Raw genomic sequence first — 15,220 nt, 5'->3', positions numbered from 1 at the left:
CGTGACGAGTGCCCACATCTTGCCTCGTCTGCTGTCGCTGTCGTCTGCTTCGCATGTGTTGTTGCCTGCAGCGTTTCGTGCTATCGTGCGCGGTTTAGCAGTGAACCATGGCGAACGTGCCCGATTTCGGGCAGCCGCAAACGCCCAGTGACGGCAACGAAGTCGTTTTCGCAGTCGGCGATCGTTTTTTTTCGTTCTCGGAACTCGAGGAGAAGGCGAAGAAGTTCAGTGTTGCGAACTGCGTGCAGCTGTGGAAGAGAGATACGAGGACAATCGAAGCAGCAAAAAAGCGCGTTGGTCTGATCGCCACCAAGATGCCGGAAGCACTGAAATATTATCAAGTCGGCTACTGCTGCATCCACAGTGGTATGAAATTTGTGAGCAGCACCAAAGGCACGCGGAAGTCATCGTAAGTCCCCTGCTTTTATCCACGTTGTTACTTAAAAGACACCTTGAGAATTTCTTTAAACAAGATTGTTATCGTCATCCGGTTTCTTCGATTTGCTAAGTCACTGTCAGTTCAGGATGTTCAAATGTAACTACAGCCGCAATCAAATAGGCCTATTGTTGTTATCAAGAGTACCATAGGTAGCTCTATTTGAAGACAGTATCTCTGCTGTTTTTACCCCTTCCTCCGTTGTAACAGACAAGTCCTGGTGGTGACTCCTTAGTTCTGATAGCTGAATGTAATCTGTGCCATTCAAGGCCCCTAGTGTTTACAAACATTCTTCTTTGTCAGCTCTCTGGGGTTACAAACAGTATCGTTAAATGGTTGTGGTGCACAGTTCAGGATGATTTTGGCGATTTGTTTCGCCTTCAGCCTCAATTATGCTTTGGCCTGTTTCTTAATTTTATAGCATTGTCACTTATTTTTTTGTTTTTCTTATTATTCCAGAACATTGAATAAGACTGCACATTCAGCATTTATATTGCTGCAAGCAAGGAAGACACTCATCTTGAAGCGCGCTCTCTGAATCTCCAACACAATCACGCCATCACTGAAGAACTGTTCAGGCACCTGCCCCAACAAAGGCTACTTGCGCCCGATTTCCAGGAGAAGGCGCGTAACCTTTTGCAGCTCAAGGCTAATAAGGGGATGGTAAAGGAAGAAATGCAAAATGAAAGTGGGAATTCTGTGCTGCTGAAATCCTTGTCAAATATAGCAGCTAAAGGAAGGGTGGCTAATACAAGGAACGACTTGCCAGAAGTTGTGCGTGTTTTGACTGAAAAATGCAAATCCACTGTACGCCTTCTTACAGATGAGAAGAATGACCTGCAGTGAGTGTTCTTTCAAGACAATCAAATGAAGAAGACCAGAATGGCTTGCTTTTTGGTTATGGTTGGAATTGTCAATGGGGAAAGCGAAATCGTAGCTGTTGTGCGGTTCACAACAGAAGATGGAAAAACCCTTCGATGGTTCTCTGAAACGTTCAAAAAGCCTCAATCCTAGATGGCAAGCAGTGCGAGTCGGCAAGCAGTGCGAGTCAATGTGGCTAAAAAAGATGTAAAAGAAAGAACCATTGTGAAAGAGGTATTCCCGTCACTTGCACTGCATATATGTGCATTTCACACATTACAGGCCTTTCGCAGCGAAGTGAGCGTGCAGAAATGAGGTATTACGAGAGTAGAGCAGAAAACAGCTCTAGATATCCTGCAACGCATGGTGTATGCAAAGAGTGAAGAGGATTATGAGGAGCTTTATGCCATGCTGTAGACATAAACAGCAGCTCCAGTAGTGGAGTACTTTGACTCCAACTGGCATTCCATTCATGCAGATTGGGTAATGGGTTTGTAATGGGAATGTGTCAACTTCTTCAATTCAACAAATAATCGAGCTGAAAGCATGAATGCAAAGCTGAAGCAACTTGTTGAACGTTTCAGCTCTCATGAGATGTTTGTTGAAAAGTTCTTTTCAATCATCTATCCTCAACGAAGTGAAAAAAACACATAAAGTGGCTGTTATGCTACAAAAGAGAAGAGTTGTGGCAAATGAAGATGATGCCAGTGAACTATATTCAAGGTTGTTGACGCCGTACGCCTATGATCGTGTTCAAGCGGAACTTGCTGCATCTATAGCCATAAAGAAGAGTACAGCTGACTGAGGCAAGCAAATTCTGTGCTACGATGGAACACTGCACATGCTTTTTCAGGAAAGCTATGTTGCTGCCTTGTCACCAAACTTTTGCCCTCCGGAAGTCTGCGGCCATTTTAAAATCTGACAGAAACCTATGGGCTGAGCGGTGGTGTTTAGATCACTAGGTGGAAGGTTGTGGTGTGACAGCCACTGATGATTATGGTGGGCAGGCAGTGCAGGTGAGCACTCGCAAAAATTCGAAAAATTATTTCTGTGCATAAGAAATTTAGAAAGGCAGCAGTCCTTGGATCAAATCTGGCAGACCGTGCATCAGAGGGCTCAACAGCAACAATCACAACAAGGCTAAAAGTTCTGGAAACCATTCTGGAATGTTGGAATGCGGGGAATGAAGTTACCATAAGTTAGGTGGTACGGCCGGAGCACTGTAATCAGCAGGACTTCTTTGATAATTGTGGCCAAAGTATGCAGTCTGAACAATTGCAGCAGAAAAATGTTGAGATGCCAATTGCATTGGGCACTAACACCGGACTAGATATAAGTAATGTGCGTCTGCCATATGAAAAGCGTTCAATAGGGAGCTCTGACATTACTTAAGTTGCCTGCCAAGGTCAGCAGGGAAGTGTTGGACAACCCATTTCGTTGTATGCAAGTGGTGAACCAGAAGCAAAGGACGCACGTATGTCACGTGAAGGAGTCCCACACGGCACTGCTGACACCGCTGCGTCTTCAAGGTACCAAAGACGAACCGTCCAAGACGCAGACACACTGAATGTTATTAAATTGCCAGCTCGAATGAGGAAGTGTGGTCGGCCAAAAGGCCAAGTTTTGACCGTCATTGGCCTGTCAAAGAAACGAAAAAGGAGTGACAGGCAACAGCCTTATGGAAAGCTTACTGTCAGGGAGAAAAAACTAAAAGTGTTCACGTGGCTGACTGGTGCAGGAAATGCCGCTGATGCAATGAAAGGGAAGCTTCTCGGCGAAGATTCAGTCGAGCAAAGACCTGAATGTGTCCACAATGGCATTCGGGACGACTGTGTGGACATCAACTTTGTGCGCCGTTATTTTACTGAAGATGGATGGCAAGCTGTGGAGATGGTTGTGAAAAAAAGGAGGAAGAGTGGAAGTGCAGTGAGTATAACAGAAATTTAGAAAATGAAGACTCAGTAAGCTGTGACTGGTGCCTGGCTTGGAGTCATCTGCCCTTTGCTGGACTAAGCAGCCAGCCAAAGACAAAGCTGTGGAAATGTAGAGTCTGCAGCAGTACAGCGGCAAATCAGTAAATATCCTTGTATTTATAATTGGAAATTTTGTGAATAAACAAACAACTGCCGTCATCCATCTAATGCTTCTTTGAAATGTCCATACTTTACTGAAACGCGTTCTTCAGATTCTTGGTTACATGAGAACTTCGCGCAACGGCTAAAAGTGCTAATAATAATAATAATATTTATTAGCGCTTACGTCGGAAGAATATAAATACGTGCGGCAACATGCGTGGCTAGACCGAGAGATGAAAAGTCCGAAGCACTCCTGTTACGGGAAACCATGCCGTGTTTTGCCGTCAGACGACTGCCGTGAGAATAACACAATCTTATTCTACCGGCAGTTAACACGTGATAATGCACAGCCAATGAGAGGCGAGTGCCGTGAGAATAGCCACTCCCTAAAAATTGGGCTAGACGTGGTGCGAGAAGACAACACAATACTGACATACAAGCAACCTTGTGCAACCCAGAGTCATCATGCGCACACGACTGAGTGATCCAATGTTACATTTGCTCGGCAACGTGACACGAGAACAAGCGAGACAAACTCGGCGACAAAACACAGTTCTTTGGGCTCTTTTTCGTGTGAAACCGACAAACCATCAAACATCGCTGTGTTTGTCGTCTTTCGCGCTGTTTTTCATTATGACAGTGTTCTCGTTCGTCAAAAGGCAAACATCGCAAGCTTTTCTGAATTCGACGTGAGACACCGTAGCCATTTATCCGAAATACCCATCGCAACAGTTCCTGCCGAATAACGCCCTCGAGCTAGGTCGGCATGTATGCAAACTTAACACCGCGCAGTAGCGTAAATTGTGGCCAGTTTACCGAGTAAGGATGTGCGTTTCCTTGCTATCCAGGTGGTTCTGCTCGCAGAGAACTCGTTAATGCGGGACAAGCTTTCCGGCATGTGTCCGGGCATCCAGAAGCTGACCGAAGTGCACCACCTTTTCGAAGTGCACCCTGCGAGGGTTCTGGGCAAACTCTACTCACACCTCGGCCAGAACCGAAAGATGGGCCTCACAGGACGTGCGTGCAGTGACGTTGGCCTCCTGGCCACCAGCAAAATCTACAGCCTCGGCGAAAGCATGTTTGTCTTCACGCCCCAAAACCTCGACAGCGAGGAGTTCCATCTCGTCAATGACGTTGACCTGTTCGTCAGCACGTTTCGCTCTGACCTCGCTGTGCTACGCTCACACTGGCAAATCCTGGGCCGGCCCGTAATGGTCGTGATATTGAGGGAGCGGCACCTGGTGTGCGGTGAGCTGCCTCCCTCACTGCGCCAGACCATAAAAAAGCTCAAGCACGGCTACATCAACGGTGCTCGGGTTTGCCTGGGCAGGCTCGACGACTTCCTCAGCACCTCGTGCATCGCCAGTCTCGATTTCCTGGGTAACTGCGAGGACGGCGAACCGGACGTCTTGCCGGCTCCCATCCAGGAGTACCTCGACCATCAGATCCGCCACCCCGCTCTGCTTCGGTCGGGTCTGATGCAGAAGCCGATCCTGTCCGGCGTGTCGAGCGCCGTGGGACGCCGTAAGTCCGTGGCCGCAGGAGTCATCAGGCGCAGCCGTTCCATCGTGGGCCAGGACGCGGGCGGAGCGCAAGAGGGCTCGTTCGCCATCGCTTCCTCTCTGAGCGTATTTTCGGCGGGCCCTTCGACATCCACGTCCCGCCGGACATCCATCGACGAAGAGTCTTACATCATGGCCCCTGAACAACACCTGGACCAGGTGGCCGAGCAAGAGCTGCTCGTCACGCTGCGAGAGACAGCATCGCTCGAGGAGCAAGGGGACATCCTCCACTTCCTGTCGATACGCAAGGGGCTCTCCTGGGACACCGGTCTGGGCCATCCTTACTCCGTGATCACTGTCAAGGACCTCTTCCAGGAGTTCTACGAGCGCGCGTGCGAGGAGCGCAAGTGGGCGCTGGTGCGCCACTTCGCCAGCTCGCTCGGAAAGCGTGTCGCCGATCTGGCCAAGTCCGTCACCGCCCTGCTGGTGCGCCAGAAGCAGGTCACGGTGGGCATGCCGTCGCTCAACGAAGAGATGATCACGCGGCCCCTGACCACCAGGGAGATGCGCACGATGATCGCACGCGTGCACAAGGGCGACCAGAGCACGGCCATGCTGACCCAAGAGCTGCTCACCTACCTGGCCATGTTGATCCGAGAGAATCCGCTCTTCTTTAGCGAGATGCAACGACTGCGCGTCGGACTCGTGATTCAGGTTTGCGGTCCCGTCCACCTGCATGTCCCTTTGGAAGCATGTCCTCCAATGCTCCAGTGCATGTGAGAGCAGCATTTAAAAGTGCCCTGTCAGGCAGTGAGCGCTCGCAGGTCCTTTCGTTGTGATGTAGGGTTTTAGGTATTGTCGGGCCACTTTTAATTCTGCATGCAACTAATATCGCTGTCGCGCGAGCACAACGACCTCGGAACTGGTACAGCGCTCGGCATGCCCTCAGGGCTGATGGTCCATGTGGTCATCGCCCGAGGATTTTACTCTCTGCCAGCGGGTCAGGATCGAGACTGTCTGGAGAATAGTACAGCTTGGCGTATGGCGACCGTAGATTCTTAAATGCTGATAAAGGTTAAACCCAATAAAACCGAATAATCATCTGCCGCCTCAGTAAGCGCCACGTTACCACGCAGGTGATGGTCGCGGAGGTTGCGCGCAGGTCCAGGTGCGGCGTGGACGACGCGGCCGAGCTGCTGCTTGCCCTGAGCCCCTACGACATGCAGTCGCTGCTGATAGATGTCATCAGCGGCAAGGAGCGGCAGGAGGAGCAGAGCATACACACGCTTCCTGGCCCCAGCCCGAGCCTGCCGCCGAACAAGAGGAGGGAGGCCGACGCCTTCGTGCACCAGAGCGAGTTCGAAGAGTCGACGCTCACGACCGATCGCCCGGTATGCCTGTCCTTCTCGTTGTACGACGACGGGACGCGAAGCGGAAGGTCGATGCCTGGTGTTCCGGACAGGCGAGCTATAGTTGGCAGTCTTGGTGGAGGGCGATAAGGCATAGGAGAGGGAGGAAGAGACGAATGCTTTATAAGCTCTATTTTCAGATGTAGATTGGGAGCTGCAGGGTCGCCTTGTAAGATTGTGTTCGATGCAGGTGCAAGTTTGCTGCGCTGTTCCATTAAAGGGGCTCTGAAACGCCTTACGAGGAGAGCACGTTAACTCAATCACTGCACTGTGTTGCCATGAAAACCGGAGCCAAATAATACTCTTCTACACGCAGCAGACGACCCACAATCGCGCGTCAAAGTTGGCGAGCCCTTCTCGGCGACTTTTTCATGCTCGCACGCTCCTCCGTCCCCCGCATCTGCGTAGAGAAGGTTGAGAGGTGGCCATTGGTTAGATTCTTTCAGAGGTCAGGCAGCTACCGTGGCCGCGGCCAATAAGCTGCTTAGCTCCGGCGGGTCGGGAAGCTCCGTTCCCAGAGGGAGGTCGGCGAAGGAGCGCCTACCTTCCAGCGTGCAAAAAGTGACGAGAGGAGAGGGAAAGGCGCGAAGACGCTGAAATTCGAATTTTAACTACAGATAACTCAGCTTCTACAAAACGCATTTAAAAAATCCTTACTGGACGCTATTCGTGAATCGGCGTGCTTCATATCCCAGGCATACCGCAACTTTATTAGAGCTCCCTTCACAGCCACTTTAATGCAGAAATGAGGAACGTACAGTTCAACCTCGTTATAACAAGTCGAATGGGCGCCGGTATGTCTGCATTGTAGTCATTGCTTTGCTGTGGCGTTCGGTCACCTTGGTCACATCTCCTTGGCCACATGGCCTAGCACGAGCTCCTGCCCGCGCCACTGCCCTCTTCGTCGTCTTGTAGTCCGTGACAATATACTTCCCCTCTTGAGAATAGAGAGAGAGAGCATACGCAGGGATATTACCCAGAAGGTGTTCCTGTTGGCTGCCCTGCACCGGGTAGAGGGATTGAGGGGATGTAAACTGGAAAAAGTTAAGTCGGCAGATTAAATTAAGAAGTTTGCGGGCATACGGTGGGCGCAGCTGCCAAAGGACAAGGCTAATTGGATAGACATGGGATAGGCCTTTGCCCTGCAATGGGCGTAATCAGGCTGATGATGATGATGATGATGATGATGATGATGATGATGATGATGATGAAACAGAGAAAAAGAAAACTAAAATTAGTGAACTCATCTCTAGACAGTCTGTGTCAAATATACTCCATCCCATTCTTTTTCTCCATATTATTTCACTCTCCTTGTCTGGATCTACGGTCACTTGCAACGCCTGGCTACTTCTCGTATACTCCGGTTCCCTTCCGAAACCGTTGAACATTGCTTTTTTTTCATGTATATTCATTTTTAGACTCACCGTTCTACCGTTCTACTTCGCATGTTTAGCTCCTTGATGATGCTTTGCTATTCTTTCCCTGGGCTAGTTAGCAAGAAGTTATCGACTAACAGTAGATTAGAAACGTACGTATTCGCCATGAACTTTCCCAGTTCTTGCCGATGATCAAGTTCTCTGTACGCCTCCCGATGTGGTGAATAACAGCGGAGAGATTGCGTCTCCTTGCCTGACACCCTTGCTAATCTGTACTTTATCACTTTCCCTGGAAAGCCATATGGTCAATGTGCAGCCGCTAAAGACAAAAATATTTTCCTGAACGTTTCCATACGCCTCTTCTCCACCTTGGCTACGCAGTGCTTTCCTGGCTGCTGAGGTTTCGACCGAGTCAAACGCTTTCTCGTGCTCTATGAAATCTATATATGGGGGTCATTTACATTCTGTGCACTTCACTGTCTTCTGATGGTGCGCATATAGTCCGTTGTCGAGTAGACTGGTCCTTTGGTTTACTGAAGTGGAAGGTTTATCTAACGCTATTAGCGATACATTAATAAATACCTCGTAAGCTGCGGACGTTAAGCTTATCGGTATGTTATATTTCAAGTTCTTGACGTCCCCTTAATTATGGGCTTAGATGATGTTAGCGTCCTTGCAAGACTCCGGTACGCCGAAACACTTCGTATACACGGTGCTTCATTATTAGCATCCTGTTTATTTCGGCTACTCTGGAGATCTGTGTACTACTCTTCAGCTATTTTAACTGTCATTCTTATCGGTAATGACCTCGCGCTCATTGTTTCTAAGGGTGTACATCTGATTTTTGCCAATGACTATTTTCCTCTTGACCGCTTTTAGGCTGTCTCCCTTCTTTAGAGCATAGTCGATCTTCTTCGTGGTGTACTTCATCATGTCGTTTACGTTACACTTATTGACTAGCTGGGACAGTTCTTCAAACTCTATCCTTAGAGTGGTCAGAGGATTTCATACGCAGGCATCTCTTTATGAATTATTTGGTCAGCTGAGATACCTTGCCAGTGTCCTGCCTAACAGCCATATACTTCTACTTCTATTTCGCACTCCATAATGATATGTGTGAAATTATAATTATTCTCCAGTACACCGCAAGATCATCGTCCTTCATTAAAGCGGAATATCTGTTCCGCACCGATATCTTGAATTCCCTTACTTTCTCTCTTACCACTAGCTCGTTGACGGACTTCTGTCTTGCTAGTTTCCTAAGTTCCGTGTTCAAATCTAAGCTGATTCGAGACCTCATCATTCTATGGTCACTACATCTCACCTTGCCGAACACTTCCAGATACTGCATTATGCCCAGGTGCGCGCAGAATATGAACGCAATTTCATTTCTAGTCTGGCCGCTCGGGCTCTTCCAAGCACACTTGCAGTTTTCCCGCTTACGGAAGAAACAATTTCGTTCTGCGAACTCTACTAATTAGTCATCTCTGCTATTCCTAGAACCTATGCCTAGTCCCACTCTGCCTGGTCGCCCGACTGCTTCTTGCCTACCTTAGCATTGAAGTCACCCATCAGGACAGTGCACTACGTTTTTACTTTGCTCATTGCCGATTTCATAGTTTCGTAGAATATTTCGACATTCTCGCCATGGCTGGATGTAGGAGCGTAGGGCTGTACAAGCTTCAACTTGTATCTCGTGTTTAGTTTTATTTCGACAATGATCGTTAATGCTATATCCTTATTCACCAAGAACCCGTCACCTAGCTCTCGCCAGCTGGCTAAACCTCGATAACGCAGTACGTGCCCGCCCTTCAACACTGTATGTGCTTAATCTGTTCTCCTAACCTCACTAAGCCCTTTGGCAGCCCATTTAAAAGCCGCTAGTTCCACAAACAGCACTGCTAGACTAGCCCCACTGGATAGGGTTCTAACGTCAGACGTTGCCAGGTTCAGTTAACGATGGCGACCTGTCCGCAGCACCCACCGCTGCGTCACAGGTATGACCGCCACCCTGGTCAATTGCTCCGCAGCCGCTCGGGACTGCGGGCCGGTGTTAATTGGTGTATCCATACAGGAGGTGGTGGACAAGTACACCAGGGTGGGCAAATCCTGTCCTGGTGAAAGGGTGCATAGTCGGCTATGGTCGCCGGGATCAGTTAAGCAGCACCCCAGATCATGTTATTCAATTCCATCGACGCTAGGTTTTTTTTATGCTGTGGAGAAATCGCACGCCACCGGGACTCCTGCCGCGGTCTTTTGCAATCGAGGCGGACTTTCTACCTCTAGCCATCGCTGCAACTTCTGTATATCAATGTACTCGGCACGAAATGGCCAGGGGCTCTTTTGTAGTTTGTTATATTCATTTTCAGTAAAATTTTATGGCGTGAAAGCAAGATATCGGATACACTGACTCCTAAGGGCGCTTCCAAGGAAAACAGCTATTGCTATGTTATATCCAATATTTCATTATCGTCCATTTAATTATGGCAAAGTTTCACTGCAGATAGAGATTTTTGTAGAGCTCTAACGTCTGGGCCATTTGATTGCCTTGTTTTTGCGTAGGCCGGCGCGCCGTTTTACGACGCGCCAGACTAAATACGCAACAGAGCGGATAGTGTTAAAGGTTTGGTCGGCGACGGAAGAGGTGTTGCTTTTGGCATGAAGCTTACGCGGCTCAAACTCTGAGCGCGCCTGTCATGTTCTCAGGTCGGACTGTGGTTGCGTCGTCGGAAGCTGGACGGCGCCCTGAACCGGGTGCCCCTGGACTTCTACACGTTTGTCTGGGCCATCCTGGAGCGCTGCCCCGGACTCTGGGTGCGCGGCTACTGCCTGCCTCAGGCGCTCACTAAGGAGATGACCCCCGGCGAGCTCAAGTTTGCGCTGCGCGTCGAGGAAATGCTCAACAGGGTCGGTATACTTGATATACTGCACGCCTGTCTTTCGGAGGTATTTATTTATTTATTTACCCACAGCGCCACATTTGGCATTACAGTTGGGCGAGTTTCATGACTTCCAGATCTTATGAGCAACTGCAAAGTGTCCCGCAACTCTTCCCATCTGACAGGAACGGCGCTAGGATATTCGCAGTCGGATAGTGCAGAAAGGGAGAGGGGGGGGGGGGCGTGTATTAAATTTTTTTTACCCACATAATGCCTCGGTTGCATTACTCATCATGAAGATCGACGCGAGCTTCGCAGATTGGCTTACCGCAGTTAAACGCAGGGGCGGATTTAAAAGAATAGGGGGGTGGGGGGGGGTGGGGGGGGGGGGGCTCCAAGTTGGAAATTTCACATAGACGGCCATGCTGAACCCCATGCATTTTTTTCAACCAGAAAAAGTCAAAGAACTAAGAACTGCATGGTTCAGATGGGACTGGCCCACCAACCCTAAGCGCCCCTATAAGAGCGGCACGTAATCCCAGGAGATTTTTGTTTGCACCTCCGGCTCCCTTTATAGCGGTCACTGCCTTTTCATCTTTTGACTGCGAAGCAAGTATTTATAAACAGTAACGTAAAGTCTTTTTTTTCTTTAGCTCTGTTGACATGCGTTATTTATTATCCTCTTCGATAAATTTCTAAAACGAGCGTGTTACGAACGTTGCATCGTCTTATCCGCTGACTACAGCGCCAGTTGTGCTTATCGGGGTCCTGGGCTGCCTGTTAGGGAACCAATCACCTTCCTTTGTCCTGATGCGTAAGCATGCAGCATCGTTTGTCGTCCGTACGACCATTAACTACAGTAGTTCCAGCGTCAGTTTGGGTGTTGCAGGAACAGCCGCTGAGCAGCGCGATGGGGCGTTCCTAATTGCTTTGTCGGTGACCTAAGCCCTCCTCAGAAACTGGCAAAGACTATCCACTGTTCGGCATCACGCAAAACAGAGAGCATTCTTCAAAAACGCCGCGCATTAGCCCGCACAGTAGTCCGCTGTTTCGTGGAAGGACCTATTGCAGTTTGTTCGATCCCCTGTTTACATTTTTCTTCAAATTTTTGTTGAACTATGTAGCCTCCGCCTGTGTCTGACCTGTGGCATGTCTTTGGGGAAGTGGACTGCCGTACTCAAGATGCTTGTTCTCCTCACCAATTGGCATGTAACTGAATTCAGCACACATTCCACGTGTCCACCGCTAATTTAAATGGGGATGACAGCAGAGAGCACCAATCGCAGGGGAGTCTTGGGGTGGCGAGGATTGCTGTTTCTGAGCAGTTTTTGAAGCTAGAGCAAGTAATTCCTCGGAGGCTAGATAACAATTTAAAGTAATATTGTAAAGCAACTTTTGATTACAGCAGCACGTTGTGGAACACGTTACGAGACAGTATACTAATCGTCATCTGTATGTCACAGGTTTTTTTTTTTTTAGTGAAAATTACTACCCTCAGTTTCGCAAAATCTCTCCGTCTGGTGTCGCTTGGTGCCGCCTCCAACCTCCAGGCGGCCTCCACGCACTACCAACCCGCATTCACTCTGCACCCATCTCCTCCCATTAGCAGGCTTATACCCGCCACCAATTCACTCTCTTCTACCCTCCATCCCACCAGCACTCGAACTTAAAAGCGACGGCGAAATATGATTCAAAGACACAACCGCAAGGCGATTATTGTAGAAGCGAAATATAGTAGACCCATTACTATATACTAACGCAGAGTTGTTGCATCATATTCTATAGGTTCGCCTGTCCCTTTTTCTGTGCATGTGTGTATGTGTCAGGGTGGCCTGCTGAAAGGAGCCCTGCAACAGACAAGAGAGCGCTGTAGTCTTGCACTGTGGAAAGCAACGCACCGCCCGCTTGCTCGTGACAATTAAGGCCTAGCAATTAGCCTATGTTTCAGCGCTGTTCTTTTTTTTTTTTTTTTGCCCCGACGCATACACTGCACTCGTAGCTGGTCATCTTTACTTGCTGCAGTTTTATGCCAGCTCTGTACACTGTATTTTTAGTCTCTTTAAATCTCTCATAAAGCACAACATTTGACTTTACTCCAACACATTTCACATTTCACCTAGACTGCCATGATCCACACCGTTTAATTGAAACGTCGTTTTTGCGCTATTTCATCCAACTAGCCATCGCTCCAAGTACTTTCGCTCTAACTAACCAGCGCGTGTCTTTTCGGTCGTGTAGACTTTAATGTGTTGGCCCAATTAAGCAGCGACCTGTGCCGTTCCCTAACTCAAAGCCACTTTGATTTCATTTCCCGCCAAATGAGGCGGCAGAGCAAACCGCCTTTCATTACCCTATTCACCTCTCTCTCACTCCCTAGCATTCCTACCTCCTCCGTAAGTGCTGGGAGCGCGAGCGAAAACAACCCGCAACTCGCGGCATACCACAGGAAATCGCTGAAAAAATTTAATGCGCTCATTTTCTTGGTTAGGCGGGGCTTTATATATGAAAGCACTCACAAGCCATACCAGCAACCCGGGCAATGACGTAAGCCACTGCTTCTAAAGCCAACATAACCGCTCCATAATCGAAGTGGGACCTGCGCCACACCGCGGCGTTTGAACGAATCGGGACGTCAAAAGCATTCCTTCTGCGAAGTGCGATATGACTGGCATTGAAGAGGGAGGCGGCCTTGGCTGAGCCGAACCGCGCTGATCGCTGCTGTTGCTGTAGAGCAATAGGCGCTGCCCCAAACGTACCCGTCCTCATTTTACAACGGTAGTTTGGGGCTGTCCTAGAGAGATACAAAAACAATAAGCCTTAGCGATAAAGGCAATAACGTTAGGCTTAACAACATTAACGACACCTGCTAATGTCCCGTTTGCGGGGCTTTCGTCGCTTGTCGCCCGGTGACCGCAGAAGTTCGAGGAGGAGAGAAGGGAAAGGGGCAGCGAGGAGAGAGCAGAAAAGTGGCGAGGGCTGCCGCAAGCGTGACCACGGTCGAACTGGACGAGAGCGCACGCCGCCGACCGACGCCGAGTATAGTTCTCGCTTAGTGACGTCGTTAGGCGGAGGCGGGTGCGTGTCGCCAGCATGCGCTGGGCCCCAAGAGTGATGCCCAAAGGGCCAACATACGTCGGGACCAGTATCCCCCCCCCCCCCTTCATAGCAACCACCACCACCACCATGCGTGCAAAAAGGGAAAGCGCGCACAAATGTTCGAACTCAACACAGCCGTATGGCTCGGGCACGGATGAATCTGCGAACGCGACTTGCGCGGTAGTCCGCTTTTCTTAAGGCATGCGTCCACTTGGCAAACCGCGCCTCAGATGGCCACGGTCGAATCTATATCATAACGCGCATTGCGTGACCAGCGGGAGCGCTTCGACCTTCAATTCGAGTCATTCATTCATGGCCTTCAGTTCATCCAGCTCGTGAGGTCACGGAGCGAGCACTAAAGTCTACTCGGTGTTGCGCCGCCGCGTCTGTAGACCTTCCGTGACGTGTGGAGAGAGGGGCAAACAGCTACATCGTTCGATCTGGTGACCGGGTAGACATTTCACGCGATAGTTGCCACACTGCACGTAACGTAACGCGAATTTCAGCGACAACTCAAGATCGGAACTCAAGCGGGCTGCGTGGTCCCGGCATATTCAGCAACTATACGGTATACCCGAACTCCATTCGCTGTCTCTGACACCCCTCAGTTCCATGTCCATTTGGGGTCAATTGCACGAGATATTCACAGCGACCATGTCATTCGGTGAACTTTCGATCTTCTGTCGCTGAAGTTCGCGTTGTAGACACCGTGCTCATCTAACTCCGGAGCGACACGCGCGCCACTAGCGACAGCGCAGTGAGAAGGCGGAGCGCGTTCAGAGAGACGGCGGTGCGAACTCGCCGGGCGAAGCAGAATTTTGCGGTACGCAGGTGAGGTTATTTCAGGTACCAATGAACTTTGTAAAGAGTACAAAAAATTGCTGTGCTGTCGGCTGCAGCAGCACTTACCGCAATTCACCTGGGATCCAGTTTTACGCGTATCTTCCCGACCGAAAACTGACACGGAAACGTTGTTTTATTCTAGAACACAAGTCGAGCTTTTACTTCCATTGCGGTTCCGTATCGCACAGCTGACCCTGTGAAATCTCTCTGAAAAATGAGGTCTTTCTCTGTCTTCTAAATTTTGGGGTCAGCAGGAAAGTGTGCCTGAAAAAAAAAATATAAGTTGTGTACTGAGCTCGGTAATGAATCATATTCATTGAAGCGCTTCTACCCAGCACAATATGTGCCCCTTGCCGTGCTGCTGCTGAAAAACAAATACTTTTCCTTTTTGCCTTTCTTTTCTAAGCAGCGCATACTTTCGTGAATGTACATTGCATTTTCGGCTTTTAGATAAAAGCGAAAGGGGGGCGCAGTATGCTTGTAGTTGTCGCGCGAAACCCTACTGGCCATTACGTCACGTCATACCACATTAATCTCTGCCTATTTTTTTAGTTTAAGACTGCCCACCTTAGTTATAGCTATGCGCGGAATCTTTTCTTATTTCCAATGAAGTCTGTTCTGGGCGCTTAGTGAGAGCTCTGTCAGGTTCTCTGGAGCTACTATGGCATGTTTCTGATAACGTCTGCTTCTGCATCGGACAGACTGAGACATATCCAGCAGCTACATTACACAACCTCAAACAA

General features: G+C 49.3%; 1 protein-coding gene across 1 annotated transcript in view; it reads left to right on the top strand.

Moving 5' to 3' along the window:
• Positions 1-15,220, top strand: part of LOC144097199 (putative phosphorylase b kinase regulatory subunit alpha) — a 34,190-nt gene that overhangs the window by 13,487 nt on the left and 5,483 nt on the right. The window contains exons 3-5 of the mRNA XM_077629951.1: positions 4,221-5,588; positions 6,011-6,260; positions 10,346-10,566. Coding sequence (XP_077486077.1) covers positions 4,221-5,588; positions 6,011-6,260; positions 10,346-10,566 — 1,839 coding nt within the window. The remainder of the gene's footprint in view (positions 1-4,220; positions 5,589-6,010; positions 6,261-10,345; positions 10,567-15,220) is intronic.

The sequence above is a fragment of the Amblyomma americanum genome, chromosome 7, assembly GCF_052857255.1.
Source record: "Amblyomma americanum isolate KBUSLIRL-KWMA chromosome 7, ASM5285725v1, whole genome shotgun sequence".
Classification (NCBI taxonomy): Eukaryota; Metazoa; Arthropoda; class Arachnida; order Ixodida; family Ixodidae; genus Amblyomma; species Amblyomma americanum.
The sequence above is the reverse complement of the archived record's forward strand: the minus strand, read 5'-3'. Positions and strand labels throughout refer to the sequence as shown.